The sequence below is a fragment of the Syngnathoides biaculeatus genome, chromosome 1 (genome assembly GCF_019802595.1).
Source record: "Syngnathoides biaculeatus isolate LvHL_M chromosome 1, ASM1980259v1, whole genome shotgun sequence".
Lineage (NCBI taxonomy): Eukaryota > Metazoa > Chordata > Actinopteri > Syngnathiformes > Syngnathidae > Syngnathoides > Syngnathoides biaculeatus.
This window is the reverse complement of record NC_084640.1, coordinates 16,643,338-16,666,565: the sequence shown is the minus strand read 5'-3', so window position 1 is coordinate 16,666,565 and position 23,228 is coordinate 16,643,338. Positions and strand designations below refer to the sequence as shown.

The 23,228-nt window shown below is 55.0% G+C and overlaps 2 protein-coding genes across 9 annotated transcripts; one reads left to right on the top strand and one right to left on the bottom strand.

Moving 5' to 3' along the window:
• Positions 1-243: 243 nt before the first annotated feature.
• On the top strand, positions 244-11,940 carry LOC133503099 (F-actin-uncapping protein LRRC16A-like). 5 transcript variants are annotated; one of them, XR_009795630.1, is made up of 37 exons: positions 244-925; positions 1,598-1,648; positions 1,737-1,796; positions 2,343-2,458; positions 2,534-2,631; positions 2,706-2,776; positions 3,668-3,741; positions 3,809-3,884; positions 3,967-4,055; positions 4,125-4,219; positions 4,276-4,362; positions 4,440-4,543; positions 4,837-4,905; positions 4,974-5,050; positions 5,202-5,306; positions 5,398-5,467; positions 6,025-6,106; positions 6,456-6,555; positions 6,637-6,691; positions 6,867-7,039; positions 7,109-7,177; positions 7,445-7,538; positions 7,610-7,708; positions 7,779-7,907; positions 7,974-8,084; positions 8,582-8,757; positions 8,862-8,949; positions 9,116-9,229; positions 9,307-9,373; positions 9,444-9,628; positions 9,792-9,892; positions 9,961-10,378; positions 10,987-11,029; positions 11,240-11,344; positions 11,434-11,532; positions 11,608-11,690; positions 11,763-11,873. XR_009795630.1 is itself a non-coding variant. In XM_061824287.1 (37 exons), exons 1-37 carry the CDS (start codon positions 345-347, stop codon positions 11,924-11,926), a joined length of 3,846 nt encoding a protein of 1,281 aa, XP_061680271.1. In that variant the 5' UTR covers positions 247-344; the 3' UTR covers positions 11,927-11,940. The 5 variants fall into 5 exon arrangements, 4 of the variants coding, with proteins under 4 accessions (XP_061680262.1, XP_061680286.1, XP_061680271.1 ...); XM_061824287.1 differs by lacking the exon at positions 11,608-11,690 and having other exon boundaries at positions 247-378; positions 828-925; positions 11,763-11,940; XM_061824278.1 differs by lacking the exon at positions 11,608-11,690 and having other exon boundaries at positions 11,763-11,940.
• Positions 11,941-12,049: 109 nt separating this feature from the next.
• vps52 (VPS52 subunit of GARP complex) lies at positions 12,050-23,076 on the bottom strand. Of its 4 annotated transcripts, XM_061824369.1 has the most exons (21): positions 22,957-23,076; positions 22,409-22,490; positions 21,369-21,421; positions 21,224-21,299; positions 19,952-20,019; positions 19,713-19,888; positions 19,132-19,282; positions 18,704-18,804; positions 18,504-18,636; positions 17,559-17,616; positions 16,156-16,289; positions 15,103-15,258; positions 14,278-14,396; positions 14,092-14,215; positions 13,705-13,800; positions 13,527-13,634; positions 13,403-13,468; positions 13,198-13,309; positions 12,580-12,698; positions 12,394-12,513; positions 12,050-12,299 (listed from the first exon to the last, which is right to left on the bottom strand). In XM_061824369.1, exons 1-21 carry the CDS (start codon positions 23,035-23,037, stop codon positions 12,288-12,290), a joined length of 2,145 nt encoding a protein of 714 aa, XP_061680353.1. In that variant the 5' UTR covers positions 23,038-23,076; the 3' UTR covers positions 12,050-12,287. The 4 variants fall into 4 exon arrangements, with proteins under 4 accessions (XP_061680353.1, XP_061680344.1, XP_061680358.1 ...); XM_061824360.1 differs by lacking the exon at positions 12,050-12,299 and having other exon boundaries at positions 12,307-12,513; XM_061824374.1 differs by lacking the exons at positions 12,050-12,299; positions 22,957-23,076 and adding an exon at positions 22,670-22,795 and having other exon boundaries at positions 12,307-12,513.
• Between the last annotated feature and the right edge of the window lie 152 nt (positions 23,077-23,228).

Genomic DNA, 23,228 nt, shown 5'->3' with positions numbered 1-23,228 from the left:
AGACCGCCGTGGTCGTAAATCAAAAAGAAGGCACGTGACGCGGAGGAAGACCCGCAATTTTGCATTTTGAAATGCTCGCAATTGACCGCCAGGTGTCAGTGTGGTGCCGTCGTGGCCACAGCCGGTGGGAGAATTGGGGCGGGGTTGGGATTGGGATTGGGATTGTTTCGGACTTCCCACTCGTGCTCGTGCTCGTGTTTGGGTGGGTCCAGGCTGTCGCGGGAAGAAGAAGAAGAAGAAGAAGAAGAAGAAGAAGAAGAAGAAGAAGAAGAAGACCAACAAGTTGAAGGAGCAGAAGAAGGAAAAGTGGAAAAGTCTTTCTGGGAGGAGTGAAGAAGGACAAAATGGAGGACGCAGAATTCCCAAAGGAATTGTTTGGTAAGAGCAGCGGGGGGGGGGGGGGTGTTAATATTTGGGACAAGAAGCGACAGATAGAAGGATCAATTCCATTTGTTTTCATGCCATTTTGTATAAGACGGACGGAATCCCACTGGAGTTTCAGGCGCTTCTTGAAATGGTGCTGGACAGCCAGTCATAACGCGGTGGGCGGGGCGTGTGTCACCTAGAACACAAGCAGGATTCGTAACGGATCGTCGGTACGGCACTATTTGAGGCCGTTCTAAATAATAGACTGTCGTGCTGCACTTGAGTAACTGAGCAGCTCAGACTGACACCCGAAATGCACCGCATATTAAAATCCGGAAGAACATTTTTCTATCAGATGGTAAAAAGTCAAAATGGACGTCTGGGTCAAACGGCGTTCCGTCAACGCGGCGCCACACTCGCCTCGAATGCGTCTTCGGTGTTGTCGCCGTCTCGTTCCGCAGACGGCGTGCAGGAGGCGGCGGGGCGGAGCCTCAACTTGACCCTGAGGTGCCGGGCCCAGCCGGAGGTCAAAGGTGAAAAGGCGGACGACAAAGTGCTGGTGAGTGACCTTGGACCCTAACGCCCTGCGCGAGACCGGAACGGGATTGGGATTCGTGCCGACGATAAATCATAATCATTTTGTGCTTTTCTCGCTCGGAAAAATCTTTTTTTCTTCACCAACTCTTCTTTGTTGTTCTCGATTGGCAGTTTAGAGGGCGCATCAGCAAAGAAACCACAGTCAACTGATGGTCGCCACCTGGTGGCGGGCGTCCGGAGCCCACCCGCAGATCCGATTTTGCTCACGGAAGGTTTTTTTTTTTTTTGCCATTGGACACCGCAGCCTTTTCAACAATTTGAACGATTTAAGGTCACGTCGAAGGAACAATTTTCGCAATTCGCTCTTTTTCGGTTGGAGTCCCCCGGACGCCAAAACCATTCGGCTCGTGTCGCCGCTTTCTTAGGGGGAATTCCACTAGGTTGTGTTTGCGGCCCCGTCGTTAGCGTAGCGGTAGCGGGGGCTGGCGCTAGCGTGAAGGATAACGACGGCAACGGGATCAAATTTCCGCGGGCTTGCGCGGACACGACGCGCATACCGCCGAGCGGCGCCGAGGCCCCCGCGGACGTGTCGGCGCTTGAGCCTGAACAATCCCGCCCGCCTCCAAAGATCGTCAAAACACGAGCGCTCGGCGTATCGACCTACTAACAATTGTACGTGTACGGATGTGCGCAGGCTTTGGCATCCGATCGAGCCTTCTTGTTGTCAGCGCACGTCCCCCCCAAGGTGAGCTACTGCAGATCAATCAATCGATTGATGGATGGATTGAGATGAAAACGTGTGTGTGTGTGTGTGTGTGTGTGCGTGTGAGCAGGTGGAGCACTCCTTCAGCTACCTGGACATCCAGCGTCTCCATAGCAACAAGCCCACTCAGGTGACACGTCAGAAGCCACATGCTAACTGTTAGCAACATTCCCTTCTTCAGCACTGATGAATAATAACAATAGTAATGATAACCCGCCCCAAAACTATTGATTAGAAAACGATATTTTCCCGATTGTTACACGCCGGGGCGACCTCTAACGGGACAAGCCGAAAGGAAAAGAAAAAGAAGTTCTTCGGTCACCCGGGCACCGAAAACCAGTCTGACGGAATCAAAAGAGTCAGAGAGACATTGAAAAAAGCGAGCAAAGAGGAAAAAAAAATTTCCATCATGAAGAAGAAATCAGCAAACAGACGAGTTTTGGGGCTCCTTACAAATTTGATGTGTGCGGTTAGTCCTGAAGTCCAAGACCCGCGGACCTTCGTGGCCTACGTGCGACCTCGACATCTGGTTTTCCATCCAAAGCGCGTCAGATCAATGGGACGGGTTCGGGTCCACGGAGACATTTCAAAAGTCATGAAAGACGGACCCCGGAACACGTGAGGAGCCAAAACGCGGACTTCACCATGAGGTCCGGTGTGGCGCGCTTGTGCGCAGGTGTCGCTGGAGTGCCGGCGCGGTGGACCGTGTACGCTGTGGTTTAGTTCCCAGAAGGACAGCGACCGGGTCGTCGGCCACGTGGGCTCCCGTCTCGTGCGGATCTGCCCGGACATGTACGCGGCCACCTGAGAAATGTCGGACTTTTGGAACTGGAATGGGTTTTCCGAGCCGTTCTGTGTCCCCGCCAGGAGTTTGCTGAAGAGGTTTCACGTGATGCCCGCCGAACGATGGGTCGCCCTCCGGGGGGTCTGGGAGCGGCAGGGTGCTGTGGACCTGGGGCCTTGCGGTACAGTGCTTTCACCACCAGGGGAGGGTGTCAACCGTCTTGATCGGTGTTCTGACCGGTGAGTCCTGTTCCAGGAGGATTCTCGGATCAGTACCGTGCTGTCTGCGACAACCTAGACCTGGTCTACAGGGAGGAGGTCCAGTGGGTCAGTCACACGTGGTCCTTGTCGACTCTTTCAGGATGTTTGGCCCCAGCCGACATTTTACCGCTTACTGCTACTGTCTAGCTTCTGCTTCCTCTTGTTCTTGCGTTCTACCAGATTTGAACCTTCAGGCCAGGTGCTTCCCCAGCCCGATCCTTGTACTTGTACAGACTTGGACTCTCCCTCGAAACATTTCGCTCTTTTGATGTAGCGCTGGCGACGCCGAAGTCGAACCTGACCGGACTGCGTCCCAGAGGGCGGGGTTCTGCCGCCGCTCTTCGGGAGCGAGCGAGGATCGGTGGCGAGTTTTGCCGTGTTGCCAAATTGGGATTCAACTTGAAGCAATCCAGTCCCTTTTTTCCTAGATGGCACTGTAGAACCAGAGCGTGTCATAAACGCCTGCCGTGCCCCCCTTTGGGAGGTTCAGACTCCGGAAGGGTTTCCGGAGGTGTGCCGCAAGTCGCGCTCCCGTTACGCCGGCCGCTTCTCGTTCGCTTTCCTCTGTTTTGCTCCATCACAAAATCCGATCCCATTGTTAGGCTTAGTAACTTTGTTCAAAGCGCACAACTTTACGTTAAGGGTTTACAACACGAGCAAATATTTGTGTACATAACACAAACTCGGTTTTGTGGACGTTACGCAAGTGTGGTCCCCGAAGCCCTTTGAGACTCTTTTAGGGTCTTCGGGCCAAACGAACTCGCTTGAACACCATCACGACGGCCAGCCGAAAAGGCCCAAACGGGCCTGGCGTTGTGGGTTTTCCCGGCTGTTCTGTGAAAAGATTTGCACGTTCCGGCGACGAAAACGGCCAAGTACGCTCAGTGATCCGAAGACGTTGTAGCGAGAAGTGCGTGTGTCCCCCCGCAGTACTTGTGTTGTGTTGTTCCTGGTCAGGATGTGGACACCATCTATCTGAGTCAAGACACCACAGAACTCAACCTCCGAGACTTCAGTCACCTGGACAGCAGGTTGTAACGGGTGCGGGTGCGCGTGCGACGGGTCGTGCTGCACGCTTTGACGTGGGGTTCCGTGCAGGGATCTTGCGGCCGTTGTCGCCACTCTGGAGGTCAACAAGTGGTTCACCGGGCTGGTCGTCCGAGACTACAAACTGGTGCGGTTGGTGCGTTGCCAGGGGTTGAGTGAACTTTGACCTCATTGCTGCGTACAACGTGTGTGTGTGTGTGCGCGCCCAGTCTACGGACGTGTGTGAGCAGATTCTGCACGTGATGTCCCGGTCCAGTTGTTTGGAGGAGCTGGTCCTGGAAAACGCTGGTCTCAGAAGGTCCGACCGGTCATGACCTGTCTTGGAACATTTCTTCTTCTTCTTCATCTTTTTGTTGCTTTTCTTTAGTGATTTTGCCCAAAAACTGTCCTTGGCACTGAGTGCCAACCCCGCCTCCACGCTGCACAACCTGAACCTGAGCAACAACCCGCTAGACGACAAAGGTCCGACACGCACGCACGCACGCACGCACGCAACACTGACAGTTTGTGTGTTCCAGGCGTGTGCGCTCTGAGCGCTCAGCTGGGCAAACTCGCGAAGGGTCTGAAGCAACTGAACCTCGGCCGGACCTCCGTGTCCTCCAAAGGCGAGCGGCCGGCCGGCCGGACTCCGCCGGGCGAGTCCCGCCGGCTCCGCTCACGCGTCTTGGTTTTCCCGTGTCAGGGGCCGACGTCCTGTGTCAGGCGCTGCGCGCCGACCCCGGCGTGGCCGCCACTCTCACGCACCTGCGCTTGTCCGGAAACTCGCTCCGAGGAGACGAGCTGCAGGTAACGCATTCGACCGAGGTTCGGCGGAACCACACCCAGTCTCAATATTACGTTCGTGACGCCGTAACAAAAGAAGCAAGTCGGACCAAAGGAAAAAGCGAGCCCCTCGTGCGCATTTGCCGGGGCTCGGCTACTTTTCCTCCGCAGGTCCGAGCGGAACTGCAGAGACGTGATTGGAAAACCACCTCCAAAGTGTATCTGCGCGTCTCGCGCTCTTAAAAGCACCTTTTTGTCAAGCCAGCCCGGTGGCACGTAAGCAACACCGTAGCGACGGATTCCCTTGCTCTTTCCAGAACTTCCTGAGTGGAGAGAACCGCTTAGAAGTTCTGGATCTGTCCAGCAGCGACTGCTCACTGGAGCAGGTGAGCAGAAAGACGCCGCCGCGCGCTGCCCCAACGTCGACGACGCTGTGTGTTTTGCTTTGTCCCAGACTGCGGGCTCTCTTCTCAAAGGATGTTTAAAGCATCTCCGCGTGCTGAACATGTCGAAGACGCCCTTTTGGCACAGGTGAAACACGGCCCACGCGACTACCCCCATTACTCAGTCGATCACGCGAGCCGAAGCCCGCGGCGGCCGCCGTCTGTCGCCTTGTCCGTGCGCGTCCCGCCGCCGGCGTTGAATTTGGAAGTGCGCCGACGTACGTGTGGCGTGTGGTCAGGAAGAGCAGGGAGGTTCCTCCGTCCTTCAAGCAGTTCTTCAGCCTGTCCCGGGCTCTGAGCTCCGTCGACGTGTCCGGCTGCAGACTTCCCGCCGAGGCTCTCAAGTAAGAGCGCTGTCGCGCCTGCGTTTGCGCCGAGCTCGCCGTCGGTTTCTACGTGCTGAAAGTTTTTCCGCGCTTGCGGATGTGATCTCAGGGCGCTGCTGCTGGGTCTGGGCTGCAACCCCAATCTGAGCGACGTGTCTCTGGACCTGAGCGGCTGCGAGGTACCTCCCTTTGGCGTCGTCGCCCCCCTCGTGGCACCGCCACCCACCTTCAGGTCACAATTACGCAAACATGTGTACGAGAAGGCCACGCACGTCTTCTGCAAGACTGAGCCTGAAATGGCGCCACGCCGTGCTCACTGGAGATGCAGATGACTCTATGGCCATTGCTCCGGGTTTGCTTTTTTATGATCCAGCTTTGCCTGGCCTGAGCAATCGGGAAACAAGACAAATGCAGACATGATGGAGGGCTAGCACGCAACATGTCACGACGCGTCGCCTTTGAATATTGTAGTTCATCCTCGGGGCACTGAACCGTCCTCTTTCCTCTGTCTCGGAAGACGCGACGCACGTGGCTTTCGTCAGTTCCTGCAACAAGACTTGCTCAGGGCGCACGGGCCAGTGTTTGTGCGGAAGACTCAACGCCCACAACAAATGGGGAAACTTTACTTGGAAATGGAGCCGAGTGCTCACAACGGCGTTAAGGCTGGAGGAAGACCGCCCACCACGCACCGGTCACGTGACCCCCTCTCTCTCTCTCTCTCTCTCTCTCTTTTCAGCTGCGTTCGGCAGGCTCTCAGATCCTGGAGGGCTGCATCGCGGAGATCCCCAACATCTCCAGTTTGGACATCTCCGACAACGGTGCCGACGTAGCTCACCATTTTTGCCAGGAAACCTTCTTCCCTTAGCTAGTCTGCTAAGCTAGACGTACACGGGGCTGCGCGGAAACCGATTTAGCCCACCGTTTTGGGATTCGGGGTTCAAATTTCGGCTCCAGCCTTCCTATGTGGTGTTTGCCGGAGTAGCTGGAGTGTAGCCTCGCCACACAAGCAGGTACCCTGGGAAAGTCTCACGTTAGCTTGGCAGTCGCCCAACGAGGATGAGCCGTCAATACCTCGACGTGGCCCAGTTTTGAAATCGATTGAGCCTGGTGCGTCCGGCTGAGCTCGTAACCAAGTCTTCACGGCCAAGTGTTCTTGACTCTCGTCAGGTCTGGACGGGGACCTGAGCACCCTGCTGGCGTGGCTGGCCAAGAACCGCTCGATCCGCCACCTTTCATTGGGAAGAAACTTCCACAATATCAAGTCCAAGTGAGTGGACTGCACCGTGTACGCGTGTAAACGGGCTTGGGCTCGTCTCTTTTTCACTGCATACTTCCTCGGTCCCGTAAGGAACGTGGCTGCGGTCCTGGACGACCTGGTCCGCATGATCCAAGAAGAGGAGTCAGTGAGTGAAATGGGGCCGAGGTTTGGATATCACTCGCGCTCAGACAAATGCGGGGGCTTTTTTGGGGGGGGAGCAAAGAGAAGTCCTCTTTTTTTTCCCATGACACCCTGGTTACGGTTGTGACGATCGCTTCAGCTCTAACTCGACCCGCTTGTTGTTGGTTGGCACCGCCTAGCCACTGACCTCGCTGTCGCTGGCTGACTCCAAGCTGAAGGGTGACCTGGCCGTGGTCCTCAACGCCCTGGGAAGCAACACCTCGCTCACAAAGCTGGACATCCGAGGGAACGCCATGGGCGATATGGGCGCCAAAATGCTGGCCAAGGCCCTGCAGATCAACACCAAGCTCAGGTGAACCTCGCGGTCTTCCGTCCGCGCTTCACATTTTGCCATTCACATGCTTATTGTGGCCTTTTGGAGGACGCTTTTGTGGGACCGCAACAACGTCAGCGCCCGGGGACTGCAGGAAGTGGCGTCCGCGTTGGAGACGTGAGTACGGCTTGCCCGGGATGAAAGACTACGGTCGAGGCGGTGGTGTTGGAGGAAGAGCCGCGACTTGACATACAGTAGAGAAACGCTGAAAGGTCAAAGACGTACGTGCCCTTGCTCAGGAGCTAAGCTCCACGCGTCAGCAGCTGGATCTGGGCAAAGGCGGAGCCACAAACCACAGTCAACAGAAAAGCCTTTTTGTCGCGTGTGAGCGGCATCATTCGATTGATTGGATGAAAACGCTCTCCCGTGATTTCGTCCAATCAGGAACTTCACCATTCGCTTCATGCCAGTTCCCATCACGGACGCCGCCCAGGCGCTCAAGACCAACCCGGAAAAGACCGAAGACGCGCTGATGAAGGTCAGTTCCAAAGGGGTTTCTTTGAAACCTCGAGACCACTGCGGCCGTTCACGCAGTACCTTTGCGTCCAGATCGAGCACTTCCTGCTGAGGAACCACGAGACTCGCAAGTACCTCCAGGAACAGGCGTACCGGCTGCAGCAGGGCATCGTCACCAGCGCCACGCAGCAGGCAGGCGGCCGCAACGGGCCTGGCTCGGACTCAGACTGGAATCTGGCTGACTCTCTCCTCCTTTCCGCAGCTGATGGACACCATGTGTGTGAAGGTTCAGGATCATCTCAACTCACTCACGTTCACCCAGAGCCCCACTGTCCGAAAGGATATGAAGATCGCCGAAAACCTGATGACCGACGCGAGGAACTCCAAGACTGTACGTGAACTCGAGCTACGACATTGGGGTGGTTCTGAACCGATCTCACAAATGTGCTCCTTCCAGCTGCTCCGCAACCTCTACCACTTGGGGGGCGACGGTCTACGCGTGGCCGTTCGGGACAAACTGGAGTCCGTGGCGGGGGAGGTCTCGGCCCTGATGGATGAGGAGCTGGAGGTAGGAACAGCGACTGACGGTTTATCTCCACGTGCGCAACTTTGTGTCAGAGGCGATTCACAAAAGGACCGAGTTGCATACTGTGCGTGCAAGTCAGAAGTCGGACGACCTGAAGCTTCTCAAATTGCACTTAGCAGAGCGCAGCACGCCGTCGACACAATCCTCTCCAAGCGGAGGATCACGTAATCTTCACGTTGGAAGAAAGTCCCACGTTACCGGTGGAGTCAAACCCTGACTCGGCTCAAGTGGTACATTCTTGCTGGGTCGCCCATTCATGAGTCACTCTGGCCTCAGTGAGCATGCGGCGACTCCACGAGCTGCACTTGTGCCAGTTAGTCGTACACGGTGGCAGGCTGTGTACAGTATTCCATGAGGGTTTCGTTTCTGAAGCCATCGCTCCTGGATCACACGCCATCCAGTGTCTGTGCATGAGGGTTAGGGTTACCGGAAAAGTCCGACTGGAGTCAAGTCTTGCTCGCCTACTCTCGTCCTTGCAGACGATGCTGGCGTCCATGTTGGAAGTGACCTCGGGTTTGTGTCCTCACGTGATGAAGACGAGCGGCCTCGCTCCAGATCTGCTGCGGGCGTGCGCGGTGAAGATGAGCGTCCCTCGCGGTTTCATCACCAAGACGCTCCTGGAGCAGACAGGCGTGGACATCCTCAACAAGATCAGGTCCCAATGGACACATCCGCCGCTCATTGGCGCCCCCAACTCCCCAGGTTGCTTCCAATTGCCATGCGAGTCTCTTCCTTCCTGATCAGCGTCTTTGTTCCTAGTGAGCTGAAACTCAGCGCGGCGTCCTTAATCTCCGATCGCATCGTGGACCAGATCCTGGACTCCTTGTCCACGCGGTGCCACACGCTGGTCAGTTGCTATTATTTTTTTGGGGGTCTTTGCCCATCTCGTCCTCCCACACTCCCATCTTCTCGCTCTCATTTTCCATTTATCCCGGCCTTTATCTGTTCGGTCCTCCTTGGACCTGGATCCGCATCTGTCCCTCGCGTCCCGCCCCGCTTCCACCTACCTGCAGGCCGACCACGTGAGCAGGCAGGGGCGACCTGCGCTACGTCCGGAGTCTCAGGCGGAAACCGAAGTTCTGGATGAGACGGTCCTCGACGGGGAAGCCCAAGTGGAGGCGTCTGTTGTAGGAATTCATCCTCTTCGTGAGTCAGAGTGAGTCTTAAGTTGTAAATGTCCTTCATGAAGTGCTTTGACTCACAGACGACGGCTAAATCCAAACGGAAGAGTATTCTGGTGCGGATGGTGCGACCAGTTTCGGCGGCACATGGTAAGTGACGGATGTGGTTGCGGCATCTTATTCTTTGTGCGTCAATGTAAAATAAAAATCTTTGTCTCAGAGATGGAATTGGACCTGGATCAGGCTCTTCAGGAGGTGCCAGTCCACGTGTTGGACTTGCCGCCCTCGTGTCGGCCAAACCTTGCGCAGCCATCATTCCCGCCTCTGGCGTCACCGCCTCCACTGGAGCATCACACCAAAGTGAGACCCAAAGCCAGGAGGCGGACCAAACCTCGTCGAGTCACGGTAGGTTGGCAGGAACCCAAAATGCAGACTTGCCTTCACCTACACGACTTCTACTAGTGCAGCAACCTGCAGTGATGCCGACTTTGTGTTGTTAGGATGCTCCCTGGTGAGGGGTCGCCACGACTCAGACCAGAATGAATGACCTTTTCCTTCTGTCTTCCAGTGCGAGGCACCGGCGGGGTCGGAGAGTCAGACCCCGCTGGGAAAGGTGGACGAAGGGGTGGCCGAGTTCTTCTCCAAGAAAGTCCTGAATGTCAGCTTGAAGTGAGGGCCTCGCCCCAGCCTGTACCGAAAGAGATGCGAGCTAATCACGCAGCTTCTTGTCCACGCAGAGGCGCCCCCGCACAAGTGACGACGTCCAACAAGCGCCAGTTGGCTGACAAGAAACGGGACTCCAGGGGGAGCGGCTTCTTCAACCTCATCAAAGTTCGGACATCCCGCTCGGACAAGGGCCAGGCGCGCTCCGGGTTCCCCGCTCCCACGCGGTCGCCTATATCCCCTGCCCTCGCGCCGGCCACACCCTCCGTCACCGGGGAGCCCCCGCCGGCATCCCCGTCGTCGCCACGCCAGCCGTCCCCGAGGTTTCCGAAGCGCAACGACGAGTACTCTGACACAAACGTGTCGGCGCCTTCTGCCGGAGCGGCTGAAAGCGACGGCCCCGCCCTTCCGAGGCACGCGGGCATTCCCGTCACGGGCGCCGACCTCCTGGCGGAGATGAAAGCACGCCAGGAGAAAATGGCCGCTCGAAAGGTGAGAATCGCGGGGAGGTAACTGTCCCGTCAGTCGCCAGATTCGTACTGGAAGTCAGCTCAGGGTTAGTTATCCAAGCGTTATCTCCCTCCCTCTAAAACATTTTCAACTTTCAACCTGCTTCACACGCGCCAGATGCACAATGGCAAATAAAACAATCAAGTCTCCCTGTGGTTGACTGGCTAACCAACTGCCCGGCCGGGACCGCTTTTTTTCCCCAAAGCAACCATCCCGACTCTTTTGGACGTCCCGTCGGCTGCAGCTGTGAAATGGGACTTTTCGATCCTCCGCGCGTCCCGGACAGTTTTGTCCCGAGAGGCCCGAATTTCTCAACCTTTTCTTCCCCGCTAGAGCAGATTCGGTCCATCACTTGCTCACGCAACCAATAAGAGGAAAGGGGCCGAACCAGAACTGGATCAAAGTCTCTGAGGGGTTGTTTCGATGACGAAACTGACACTTTCATACAAAGTCCGTCCCGTCAGTCCATGAACGTAGAAAATAGAAGTCAAGCACATCCGCGCTGCCGGTAAACGTACGGCAAGAAAAACGACGGGATTCGGTTCCCCTCGAAGTGACATGGAGACTTTTGTTCTTCTTCCCCGGTCTAGTCGCAGTCACCGAGGGAAGATGACGACGACGACGACCGCACAGGTAAGTCCGTGTTACAAAAGGGACATTTTACTCATTCATCTTGAGCTTTTTCAAAAGCTATCAGACATTTGTTTAAAATATGAACGGTGTTAATTTATAAATCAAGTACTGACTGAACGACGGCGGCTCAGCTGGTAAAGCGTCGGCCTCGCAGTTCTGAGGTCCCGGGTTGTAATTCCCAAGCGACTCAAACACTTCGTCCCAATGCAGGCACAGACCACCACGGACCAGAGGCCGCCCCGAGGTCCAAAACCTCCGCCCTCAGCCCCGAATCCCCGCCCGGTCCCTCCAGCCCCAGCGCCGCTCTTGGGCCGCGTAAGTGGAGGCAAAAAAAAAAAACGGCCAGGGGCTTGTTGCGTACGTTACCGTGGAAACATAACGCGGAGAGACGCTTTTCCTGCCAGGGAATTCGACGACGGGCGCCGCCAGGGTTCCAATTCCAGCTCCTCGCCTGCGGAGGTCGCCGACTGAGCACGAAGGACGCGACGTGCTCGCCGCCAACGGTCAGTCACAACGGAAAACGTGCTCGACTACTAGGGCCAGTACTGCGATGAACAAATGTACCATTACAACTACAGCTACAGTAATGCCGTGACTAAAGTTCTACTCTTCTGGCACGAGCGAGTAATGCTCTGCCTCGAACCCTACAAACAAACCACCGGTACACGAGCGAGAGAGTAGTTTTACTGCAAGCGTATCGCTGGTACTGAGGCGCACTGTCGACTCCCGTCAGCACGCTGCCTTCCGGCGGCGGCGCCGCGGAGGCGCTGGTCCTCTCTCAAGGCGTCGGAGTCGCGCCCGAGTCCGGACGGGCGCCGGCGAGCCAAGTCTCTACCCGCCTCCCGTGACGGCGCCGAGGAGCCGTTGCCCACGCCCGACTCGGACTACGAGTACTGAGAAATCGAATTGTTCTGCCGCAGAAGACGCGTTCCGGAGGAAGGCTTTACGAGATCCTTGAAATAACAATAACCGAGACAAAACTTCAAATAAAAAAAAAAAAAAAAAAAACATAGGACAAAATCAATGGGTGTCATCTGTAAGTCCAATGTGTGGATCTTTGCTCACTTTACAAAAGGTGCTCATTTGGTTTTTTGAAGATAGATGAAAAAAAAAACAGCAATAGTCACTAAGCTATTAGTGACTAAAAGTAGCGCCGCGGATATCCCGTCAGCCCTTCCAGCACCTCAAGGACGAGCCTACGTGAGATGACGGGCCAGGTTTCTTTCCAGTTACCGTGTCGTGATTCAGCCATTGCACTTTAGAAAAATGACTGCAGCACAACGACAAGCGCAGAATATTTACTTTCTCCTTCAATCCTTGGTGAAATGATAAACCCGTCAGAAGTTGGGCTTGTGCTTCTTCACCTCCACCATCAGGTGATGCAGGTTGATGAGGTCGGATCGGGCCGGCAGGCTGCGGAACGTCGGCTGGCTGAGGATCTTGTGGAAGCCGTGGTAGTACTGGATCAACTGGGTGAGGGCGCCCTGTAACGAGCGGGAAATTTGGGGGTTTCCCGTCTCAGTCAGCGCACGAGCCCCGACCGCCCTCACCTGGATGATCCCGGTTCCGTTCTTGAAGTTGGTGAAGGACCTCATGACGTCCTGGCTCATGGCCTCCACCGACTGCTTCCATGTTGCCGAGAAGCCTCGGACCAGCTGGCAGATGCGAGCTGCACGGACGCACGCACACATGCCACGGTTTGACCGGCGCGCGTACTTTTCAAGCTGTGCCGTCGTCACCGGGAGCAACCGGCTGATTTTGACCCGAGTATGTTGTCGAGAGCGCGCACGTGCAAAAAAACCCCGGATCTTTGGAGTTGCGCTTCTTTGGGGATTGATTTTGTCCCATCCCAAAAATTGATCATGCAAAAACCGTATTCGTGATGGGCCGCTCACACGGTTATCACACAATCGATGGAGACGGTTTTGCTGAAAATTGGCAGCACGACCCAGCGACGCCTGCTGGATCGCCGGGACCACGTTCAAGACGGCCCTCGCGCGTATTTACGCTACCGTTCATTTCCATTTGGAAGTGTAAAGCATTTACTTCAGACGCAGTCCTGAACCGCCTCCCGCGCAATTCTACACGACGGGGCAGGTCGGCTCAGGCCCGCCGCACACGCAACGACCGGCGCGGGTCCGTCCGGAACCCGCCACTCGGCTCCTCACCTTCGTCGTTCTTCAGCCTGTCCAGCTGCCCTCTCTCCATCAGCGCCTCGGCCTCCTTAACGAAGGAGATCATTCCCCCGAAGGGCGGCGACAGGAGCTCCTCAATAAACTCCTAGCGGTCGCTCGTACAAAAGAGAGCCTTTCAGGATAAACGCGCCCAGGCGGAGGCGGCGGCGGCGGCCTTGGGAAAAGCGGAAGCACTCGCCTGCGTCCTGGCCAGCAGAAGCTGCTGGAAGCCTTCCACCTCCTTGCTGTCGTCTGCCGCCCTCTCCTGGACAAAGTCAGCATCAACTGGCCGCCGTCCGGCGCAGACGAGCGCGTGCGCTTACCGTGAGCACGCCGAGCATCATGTCGTAGTTGTTGATGAGGAAAACCAGCTGCTCTCTTCTGGAGGGGAACTCCGCCGCCATCTTCAGCACAAAGTTCTCCACCTCCACCTGGAAGGATCACGCGCGACGTGGTCACGGCCCACTTGCGGTCGCGCCCTCGGCGCCGGGCCCGCCCTACCTGCAGCTGAGCCAGCAGAGCGTCTGTCCTCTCGTTGGGGAAGGTCTGGTTGATGCCGACGATGGCCGACGAGAACTCGGCGTAACGCCGTGTGATCTGGAACGAGCGCACAGGCGACACGGGAACCGGGGGTTGGGGTAAAGGACGGCGGCCGGACCGCGGAACATTTCTCAAACACAAAAGCCCCGTGGCTCATTGGCGGCACCCGGTGGACAGTGTTGCTTTTTTTCCCCCCCCTTCTATTCCTTTTCACCCCATTCGCCACATGAAAAGTACAAATGTCAAAATGGTATTTCGCCCGTTTGTCTGGGAAATGAGTTCAATTGGAAAGGGGACCCATTTGTGCCGTGAAATGACCACGACCCCCCCGCCCAGCGCGTGACATACGTAGTGAGGCCTGGTGTCCAGCACTCCCAGCTTTTGCGGGTCGGTGCTCCGGATGCTGTGGATGTTCATCTCCAGGATGAGCTCGAAGCGCGGCCACAGCAGCTCCAGCACGGCCTCCCAGTACCTGAGACGCAAACACGCGGCGGGCAGCCCGTGGACGCGGACGCGGAACCGACCGCTACTCACTTGTCCAGAGCCGGAATGTTCCTCTTGGCGCCGATGGCGCGAAAGCGCAGGATGACGTGGATGCACAGGAAGAGCGCGATGCCGTCGTAGCAGTCCGACACGTACGCGGACATGCTTTTCTGCGCACACACACACACACAAGCGAGCACGCGTGACGTCGCCGCGATAACGGACGGACGCGGATTGTCGGAGGTGCCCGAAAGCCTTCTGGGATCACGCCTCCGATCACCTAACGCGAAGGTGCAGCAATTCATCAACAACTACTGGACTCGAGAGGGAAAAGAGCGGCGCGATTCCGTCTCGAGCTCTTCAGGCGCTTCCTTTGACCCGGTGACTCGTCTGGATCGAGTCCGGGCCAGCACGTGAGGCTGGACTCCAATCAAGGTGTAGAACCCTCCCAAGGATGGTTAAGTGAGGTTAGGGATATTTCCGTTTTGCTTTTTGAAGAATCTGGGGAAAAAAGGTCGACACGGGGAGCTGCAAACAGCTGCGCTAGAAACAAAAGAACGAAAAGGACAATTTGGTGGGTCTCATCCAGCGTTTCTTATGAAGATTTAGAAATGCTTGCGCATTGCATTTTGAAGCGCTTCTGATTTCGCCTGCTTTTGCTCGTCATTGCGGCAAATGAGGGCGACCTCAGTGGGCCGCGAGTTGAAATGAAGGCCATGATGATGGATTGAGATCAAGCTGCAAAACCGCAAACAATTTTTTGTCATGTCATTCGGGGTCCCCAAAGCAGCCGGTTGCTTGTCGTTTCAAAAGATTCACAACGGATCTATGACAACACACGACCCGGTCACACGAGGAGAACCAAAAGTAGCGCACCAGGAACATGCTGAGGGTCTTTCCCATGATGCTGTTGAAAAGGTCCAGCGCGGAGTTCCCCGCCACCATGAAGAAGTCGCACAGGAACAGGAACTCCCTGCAGCCGTTGTCAAGCAGGGCGTAGTGTTGGCTGCGGAACAGCGTCTCGTACGGGTACTGAGGGAGCACAGCGTTAGCTTAGTCTGCGCGCCACATGGCCCCGCCTACTTCTTGAACAGTTTCCTTCCACTTTCCTTGGATGTTCTGGCCAACATTATCCTCACAACTCACAACACAACTCTGACAGCAGTTGTCAATGAACAATTGCTCGTAATCGAAAGGCCTTTTCACTCACTTTAAGGCGCAAAGAATTTGAGAGGCTAAATTTCATGGCTAAATCTGAGACCTGGATGAACCAAGTCAGTGCACACGCACACAAAAAAAAAAAAAAAAAAAAAACTAAACACTTTTTGAACATTTTCATTTTTGTGTCACCTCTCGTGACACAATGATTTTGTTCCGGATGGTGTTCTGTGACGTGAATTTTTCCTGAGTAGAAGCGCTTTTTCCATCTAAATAGCCTAATCCGTTCCAAACCCTCGCCAAAAATGTGTACCGATCAAAATGATGTTCATTTACCCTTGGCGTCGGGCGACCATGCAAAGAGAAACGAAAGGCATGGCGAGGGACGGAGGGGGAGGCAAACCTTTGACAGCTGACGTACAAACGCCCACGTCGTCATTCCACCAAAGTTTCTTGTGGCCCGTGGCGAAGAATTCGCAAGTTGTACTTTCCCAATGTGCGAAAGCGCGAGCGTGGGATTCGGTGTTGACCTCCATCCGAGCCAACGGGATGCCAGGAAGACGCTCCGGCGACGGCCAATGGAAAAGCGGCTCTATCGGTGGAGTTTCGGGGCTGCGACTGCAGCGCCTATTTTTGCCTTTCCTATTTTTGGAATTTCCTTACTAAGTGGAGGCAATATTTGCGCTAACCCGCATTTTTCGAGACCAGAGACGTTGGTAAGTTAAGAGTTACGTCTCTATTCCACAACACAACACCCATCACTCGCCTCACCCTGCTGTCGCCTCTCTGCGCCGCGTGGGGAACCAAAATGGGACCCTCCAGTTCCGGGGGGCTGAGTATGGCACCCCTCTGGCCCAGAGTGAAGATGGTGTTCCTGCTCTTCAGAGACGGCTTGGAGAAGAAACCTGTGAGGGGGAGTCCGGGACTGCTGAGTCGGAAAAGGGATGTTTTACACCCTACGCCCCAAAAAAAAAAACAACAACAGGAGTCGTGTTGGTTTGCTCCAAGCCGGACACGCTCGATTGTCGTTTCCGTGCGGGGACGACGCGCTCGTTTGCGTCTGGCCGTCCCCAAAATGCGCGCACGTGACATTGCGGCTTTCTTGTTTTTTGTTTTGGGGGAGGATTTTTCTGAAATCAAGACGCGCTCGGCTTGACATTTTTCTGGCACTGTATGCTGTCTTAATTGTACTTTTATTTTGGATTTCTTTTTTTTTTTTCCCCCCCTCAGTTTTTGTATGTATGTATGTAACGCGCTACATAAATACATTTGCCTTGCTTAGTTCATTTCAATTGATATCCAGATGTAAGCAACTGTGCTCCAAACCTCTGGCAGAGTGAGCGTCATATCTGGATCTCCCAACAATGGACTCACTGAAATGTGGAATTCTTGCTTGCAGTTGTGCGAGGATCTGTCCCAGGCAAACGGCCACGGTCAGTTCCAGTGATATCAATCCATTTTGCCAAATGTAATGTTTCCCACTTCCTGTGCACAATTTGTTTGCACCCACGGCGGGCATCCAATCGGCCGCCACAAAAAGGCACAAACTCCGACTGCAACGGACAAACCCAACCCTGTCGAAGGGATTACCGGCAACACGCGAGCCGCTATCGAGCAAACTAGCGGCCATTGCAACAGTTTTTCCCCTCTGACACCCCCCCCCCCCCCACGTCCAATCAGTATTAGTAATATTATTTATTTTGTCGACTATCACTTTCAGCCGCTCCAGAACGAGAAGCGCCAACGGGCAAAGGGACACAATGTGGGCCGTTGGAACTCTTCTGCCAAGATTTGACATCTTGCACGACTCTGATAAGGAAGAGAAACGTCTCTTGTTCTTTCTTTTTTCTCGTCGCGATGGACTCGCACCTTTTCTCCATTCTTTTTTTGGCTCGGCTGATTGGCGACGCGCTCCCCAGATCCTGATCTTTCGGCGCGGGTCCACTTGCCAGGCTGCGCCTCGGATGACGAAGCAGTTTTTCCTTTTGGCGGCCGCGGCCGCACCCGCCCGTTCGTTCATTCAAACCATGTCAGGCATTTCCTCTCATCTTCGCCTTCTTTTATGGATTTAATTAGCCATTCAAATCTCTGGCTGTCTGTCACTTACACTCGAGGCGTTTCCTTCTTTCAATTTAAAAGTTATTATTGCACGCACGCACGCACGCACACCATACCTTTTTTGGCCGTGTCTTCCACCCCCATCAGGTCGTCCTTATCAGCGACTTCCTCGTACTGCGTGCACACATCCACAAACACGGCGCCGCTTAGTTGCTGGCGCTTAAGACTACGACGCACAATTTTTGTCCCGTCATCTCGGCTTTGAACTTCAACTTTGCGGCGCTCGCTAGCGCTGCCGGTCCAAAGTTTTCAAACGCGCCCACCCTGTCGATTGAGGCCGTTCTTTCTTTCCTTTGTTCTGTGCCTTCATTTCATTTCATTTCAGAGCGTTGTCGTCAATTTCCTTTTCCAAAACAATTCACAAAGCAATGATAACGGGCAACAACTAGCCAGAGATTTTGACAAGTGGCCTGCTCCCCACAAGTCATGGACATTTTGGAGCAGACACCGTGAAAAATGCCATTTTCAACCTTCCGAGCGGACTCCGAAGCTTTTTGGCAGAAAAAGTTGTCACGTTGCTCATTTCCGCGATCGGCGAATGACGCAAGTGACGATTCCCTACCCGCGACACGGCAAAGCGACGGGGGTACACGGTTGACGCTAGGACTTCGTTGAAAGTGTGAGGGGGTCGCCCGCCGCGCCGCCCAAACGACGAGAACTGCTTCATAAAAATAAACGACGAATTTGAATGCATTACTCAAAGTAATCATCACTACGGGGAGAGATTCCAAAAATACCGTCAGTGACGTAAGCGTGTGTTTGCGGCAGTTTGAAAGCGGGCCTGCCTCGCTGCCAAACCTTTCGCAATTCCATTTCCGTGAGGCCTTGAGCAAAGACTTCCAAAGTAAAAGGAACATTCCGGACACGACCGAGCGTGAGTTGACCTGAACTTTTTTTTTTTTGGTTTTAACTTCTGGAAACCTTTCAACACAAAGTCAATTAAAGGCAATTAGTCGCAGGTGTAATTAAAAGTTGCGCGTCGGGTTTGCGCGCTTGCTCGCCTGAACTTTGAGGAGTCGGCCGCTGTACGACTTGAAGTAGCTGAAGTAGATCTTGCTCATGGTGTCCACGTAGTCGTCTCGCACCTCCTTGGCCACCGTCCTCTCGTTGGCCAGCAGGAACTGGTAGAAGAACCTGCGTGCCCGCGCGCGCACGTGAGCGCCGTCCGCGTGAGCGTGCTGGTGAGTGTGCGTGGCCAGACCTGTACTTGAGCAGAGTGTTCTGTGGGATCTGGTAGTTGGTCATGGGCTTCCTGAAGGAGTAGATCTTCTGAAGGATGAACTCGCGAATCTTGGACACCGCCTGGAAACGGCCAGAAGACCAACGTATTAGGACGCACGTCATCTCTTCTCCGAGCGTCGCATTGGAGGGGGCTCAGTTTGGGTTCGCCACGTTGGTCTTCGCGTTCAGGTTTTGCCGTTTTAAGGGTGACTTTCCACCATCTGTCCGTGGAGACCAGATGGCAAATAGAAAACAACTTTGACAAACAAGACCGGTCCAGTTACTTCGAGTCAACTTTCACACCATAACGACGGAGGTGTGGCCTTGCAGGAGACGCGCGCGCGAGGCGCTCAAGCGCTGGGAAAATGACCAGCGACCGCGAACATTAGGTGGAGTTCGTTGGCTCACCTTGACCTTGAGGCGGTCCACGATGTCCTGGATGTCAGCGCAGGCCAGCGTCTCTCGGAAGCTGAGCTCCTTGGCCAGGTTGATCTTGTTGTTGAGCTCGTGCAGTTGCTCCAGGAAGTCCTGCTCCGTCACTGCGGTGTCCAGGATGGTGCTGGCCAAGTGGGGGGAGCGCTGGTTTATACATAACCTCTGGGGTGAAGCTTCGGCTTGACCAGAAACCCACTCAAAGTGGCGACCAGTTGAGGGCGTACCCCTCCTCCCATCCGATGATAGCTGGGAGCAGCTCCAGCGATCCCGCAACCATCCATCCATCCATTCATTCATTCATTCCCAGTCAGTCAAGATCCCAGCTATCTTTGGGCGAGGGGTCGGGCTACGCCATGAACTGGTCGCCAGCCGATCCGAGCCATTCGCACCGACGAGCAATTTAGAGTCTAGCGTGCGTGCCGTTTAGATGCGGGAGGAAATCGAGAGCCCACGCAGGTGCGAAGGTCACACAGGCGAGGCCATACAATTCACGCTCAGCGTTTGCGAGAGCGGAGCACGGGAAGTAGCAAAGGCCGCCGGGCGGGCCGACTCACGAGATCATGGCGCCGGGCACCAGCAGCTCGTCCACCAGCTGGCTGAGGCGGCCGCGCACCGCCTGCCGGTTCTTCAGGCGGACGTTCATGCCGAGCGACTGCCGCTGCAGCGTGTGGATCTCGCTGCTGATGGACGACAGGTCGCTCTGGAAGCCGCCGAGCATCTCCTCCATGCGCTGGAAGGAGGCGGCGCACGCCGGTCAGACGAGACGGGACCGCGCGGCTCGCGTGGCGCCTACCTCCAAAATGGCGTCGCAGGCGCTGATCTGCTGGTGCAGCAGAGCGATGTTCTGGCTCTCCTTGATGTCTGACCGGGCGCGCACACTCAGGAAAATGGAACAAGTGGCTGAGAGGAGACCAGAGAACAGGAGAAAAGGCCAAACCGAAGACACGTGCAAAAAGAAATAAATACATGGAATGAGCGCTTCCTCCAAAACAAATTCCACCCACCCATCCATCTTCTGCCCCTTTTCCGGCTCAGGTCGCGGGGACAGTAGCTTCCCGCTAGGATTCCCAGACTTCCGGGGGGATCCCGAGGAGAGTCCTAGGCCAGCCCAGAGTGACACAGTCCCTGCAGCGTGTCCTGGGTCGTCTCTCTCGCGCTTGTGACCGGAGCTGAGGGGAGGAGCTTCGGTCGACCGCTAAAGTGACCGTCGGCTCAGCTCCTTGGGCGCCACGACGTACCGACGGCACTGCAGACGTCGCACCGATCCCTCTGTTGATCGTCTGCTCCAGTCTTCCCTCACTCGTGAACAAGACCCCGACATACTTGAACTCCTCCACTTGGGGCAGGAACTTATTCCGATCCTGGAGAGGGCACTCCACCCTTTCCTGGCAGAGTACCACAGTTTCCGATTCTCATTGTCGTAGCCCACGTGAGGGCCTTTTGCCGTGGGCAACTCCAGAGCGAAAGAAGAGTCCGAGCCCTGTCAAGAGGACTGGTGTCAGAGCCCAAGGCGTGGGTTAAAGTGAGGCCCACTAAATCACCAATAGTCGCAATACGAGTCGTCTTATTTTCCTCTAATTTCAGTGTTTTTTGATTTTCTCTCTTATCCCCCCCCCCCCAAAAAAAGGCAGTTTTGCGGAACCCACCTTCCCAACTCCCATTCCGGCCACACTCAGTATTACGGCCGACTATCGTTTCAGGGAAACTTCCTCACGTTGGGGATGTTGCGTTCGAAAAGTCGATGCAAATCAATCACGTTCGAAAGGCTCATTCCTCATTTTTCTGCGAAGAAAACGCCACAACAAGGCCAGGCGCTTCTCAAATTGCTACTCCAAGTGAAGCACACCGAAGTGGACATCAGTCCGTGACACAGTTGTGCCATTTTGGACGACGTTTAGCAGCGTTGTCGCCAACGCTCGCTCGCTCGCTCGCTCACTCACTCACTCACTCACTGCCGATTTTAGAAGCCACGTAGCGCAATAGTCCTCTGGTCAAATGCACACGAAAGCGCTGCTTCCATGGATTTTGTGCCCGCCAAAACAAAGAAAATACAAACAAAGGATACAGTCCTTGATGGACGCGTGCTCGATCCGCTCAAGCTCAGCCTCCACCTGTTTGGAGTACTGGCGAAGGTCCACACCCTGCGAAAAAACAGGACACGCGAGGGTCACGTTCCCACCGCGAAGCAACGGCAAAATAGAAACACTCACCGTCTGCAGCGCCTCCTTGACGAGCTCGTCCTCCAGATTGGCCTGGATGTGAACTGCCGGACCAGGCGGAAAGTCAACAAGTCGGCCTCGCTCACGCGCAGCCGTTAATCCGTAGGGGTCGGTAAGCGTTTCAAGCTTTTAAACGCCGCTCGTAGCATGAAAATATTATTCAAGCGGTGGTTACATGGTCTGCCTCACGGTTCTGAGGACCGGGGTTGAAATTCCAGCCCCGCCCGAGTGTGGAGTTCGCAAGTTCTCCCTGGGTGGCTTTTCCCCGGGTGGGCACTCTGGATGACTCCCGCATCCCCAAAAGGGGCAAAATTCGTTGGAGATGAGTCTAGACTGCCCGTAGGTGTGACTTGAGTGCAAATGGTTGTTTGTGTAGTATGTGCCCGGCAATTGGTTGGCGACCAGTTGAGGGTGTACCCGGCCTCCTGCCCCTTGACAGCTGGGTTAGGCTTCACAACGCGCCCCCCCCCCAACCAGTGGGGTAACAATGAATTTACTCCATCAATATATTGACACTCGCGCTACCCTTGTGAGGACAAGCGGCTCAGATAATGGCCTGACATGATTCCTTGTGGAGCCATGGCTTTTTGTTTGGTCAAAACCGCAATTCTCAAGAAACGCGGACATTTTACCAACAGTCGCGAGCGCATTCTCTCCTCCTCCTTCGATTGTGACCACTTTGAGTCGAGAGCCGTTTGGGGTTGGCCACTTCATTAGGGACAGCGGCTGCCCATCATTTTCCAGATGTAAACGAGGCAAGCAGAACATACGACTGGGTCAACGATTCATGACTTTTTTTTTTTTTGCTACGAGGCTTCATGAAATACTACAATGTCAGCACACGGTTACAAAAAGACATTCTTCGACATCTCTTCGTCCACAGCTACCAATCGAGACTTCGCATCCTCCTACTTCCTCGATTAGCTGACAAGTTTCGGTGGAAAATAAACACTGTTATGCTCGCGAGGGCCAGAATTTCAGTGTTCTGTCAGAACCCTTCCAAAAATGTGTGTGGCGGCGGCGGCCCTTACGGTCCACTTCATCCAAGATCAACTCATCGGTGGTCAAGTCCAGTTCTCCCAAGTGCAGTTGGAGCATTTCTCCGTCACTCATCTGGGGAAACACAAGAGAAATGATGGCAATCATTCGCACACACCCGACTGACGTCCCCTGCGGAAAAGGCCTCGGTCGCCACGACGGACCGCCGAACCGGAGTCCGCATCCCTGCCGACACCGCACAAATTCTGCCCACTTCACCTGTCCTGACCGAGGGCATATAGTTCCAACGTAACTTTTCATTTCAGCCCACACATTTAGAGATGAAGGGAAATAAGCACGTCGGTCTGCTATTGACTTCCATCTGCCTTCTGGTGACGACCGGCCGAACGCGGAATGGCAGCCATCGGCCAGCAACAAACAGTGACAACCGGACGCCATGTTTTTCTTTTCCGCTAATGCTAATGCTAAAGCTAATGAAAGGAGCCACGCGAGTTCCGGGAGGGACTCCAATGAACGACGATGTCGCTCACGCCTTTAAACGCACTCAAGGCAACACTGGAGTGGCAGCATTAAAAGTCACCTCGTCCTGAAAGCAGGCCACAGCCGCTCGGCTCGTTCCCTTCGCGGCGGCGTTGACACCGGCGACCGCAGTCTCCGCCATTGCTGCGGTGACGTCAGCGTCCGAAGAAGAACAAATACAGTAATACAACAACAAATAATAATAAGAATAAACAAGTAGCGCGTCTTTCGTTCACCTTCAAGCAAAATATTACATGTAACAGACGTTATTTTAAATTGATAACGCGCTGCGATTTTTACATGACACTGTGCCGACTGTATTTGTGCATGTTG

Bases quoted from the DNA above. Each gene is read 5' to 3' on its own strand.
- LOC133503099 (XM_061824278.1), top strand. From the start codon at position 680: ATGCACCGCATATTAAAATCCGGAAGAACATTTTTCTATCAGATGGTA. The intron at 2,777-3,667 runs GTCAGTCACACG...GTTCCTGGTCAG, and splicing joins ACAGGGAGGAGGTCCAGTGG to GATGTGGACACCATCTATCT. The intron at 8,085-8,581 runs GTAGGAACAGCG...TCGTCCTTGCAG, and splicing joins TGATGGATGAGGAGCTGGAG to ACGATGCTGGCGTCCATGTT.
- vps52 (XM_061824360.1), bottom strand. From the start codon at position 23,037: ATGGCGGAGACTGCGGTCGCCGGTGTCAACGCCGCCGCGAAGGGAACG. The intron at 16,290-17,558 runs GTATGGTGTGCG...TCCCCCTCACAG, and splicing joins GGAAGACACGGCCAAAAAAG to GTTTCTTCTCCAAGCCGTCT. The intron at 13,635-13,704 runs GTAGGGCGGGCC...TGATCCTTCCAG, and splicing joins CTCTGCTGGCTCAGCTGCAG to GTGGAGGTGGAGAACTTTGT.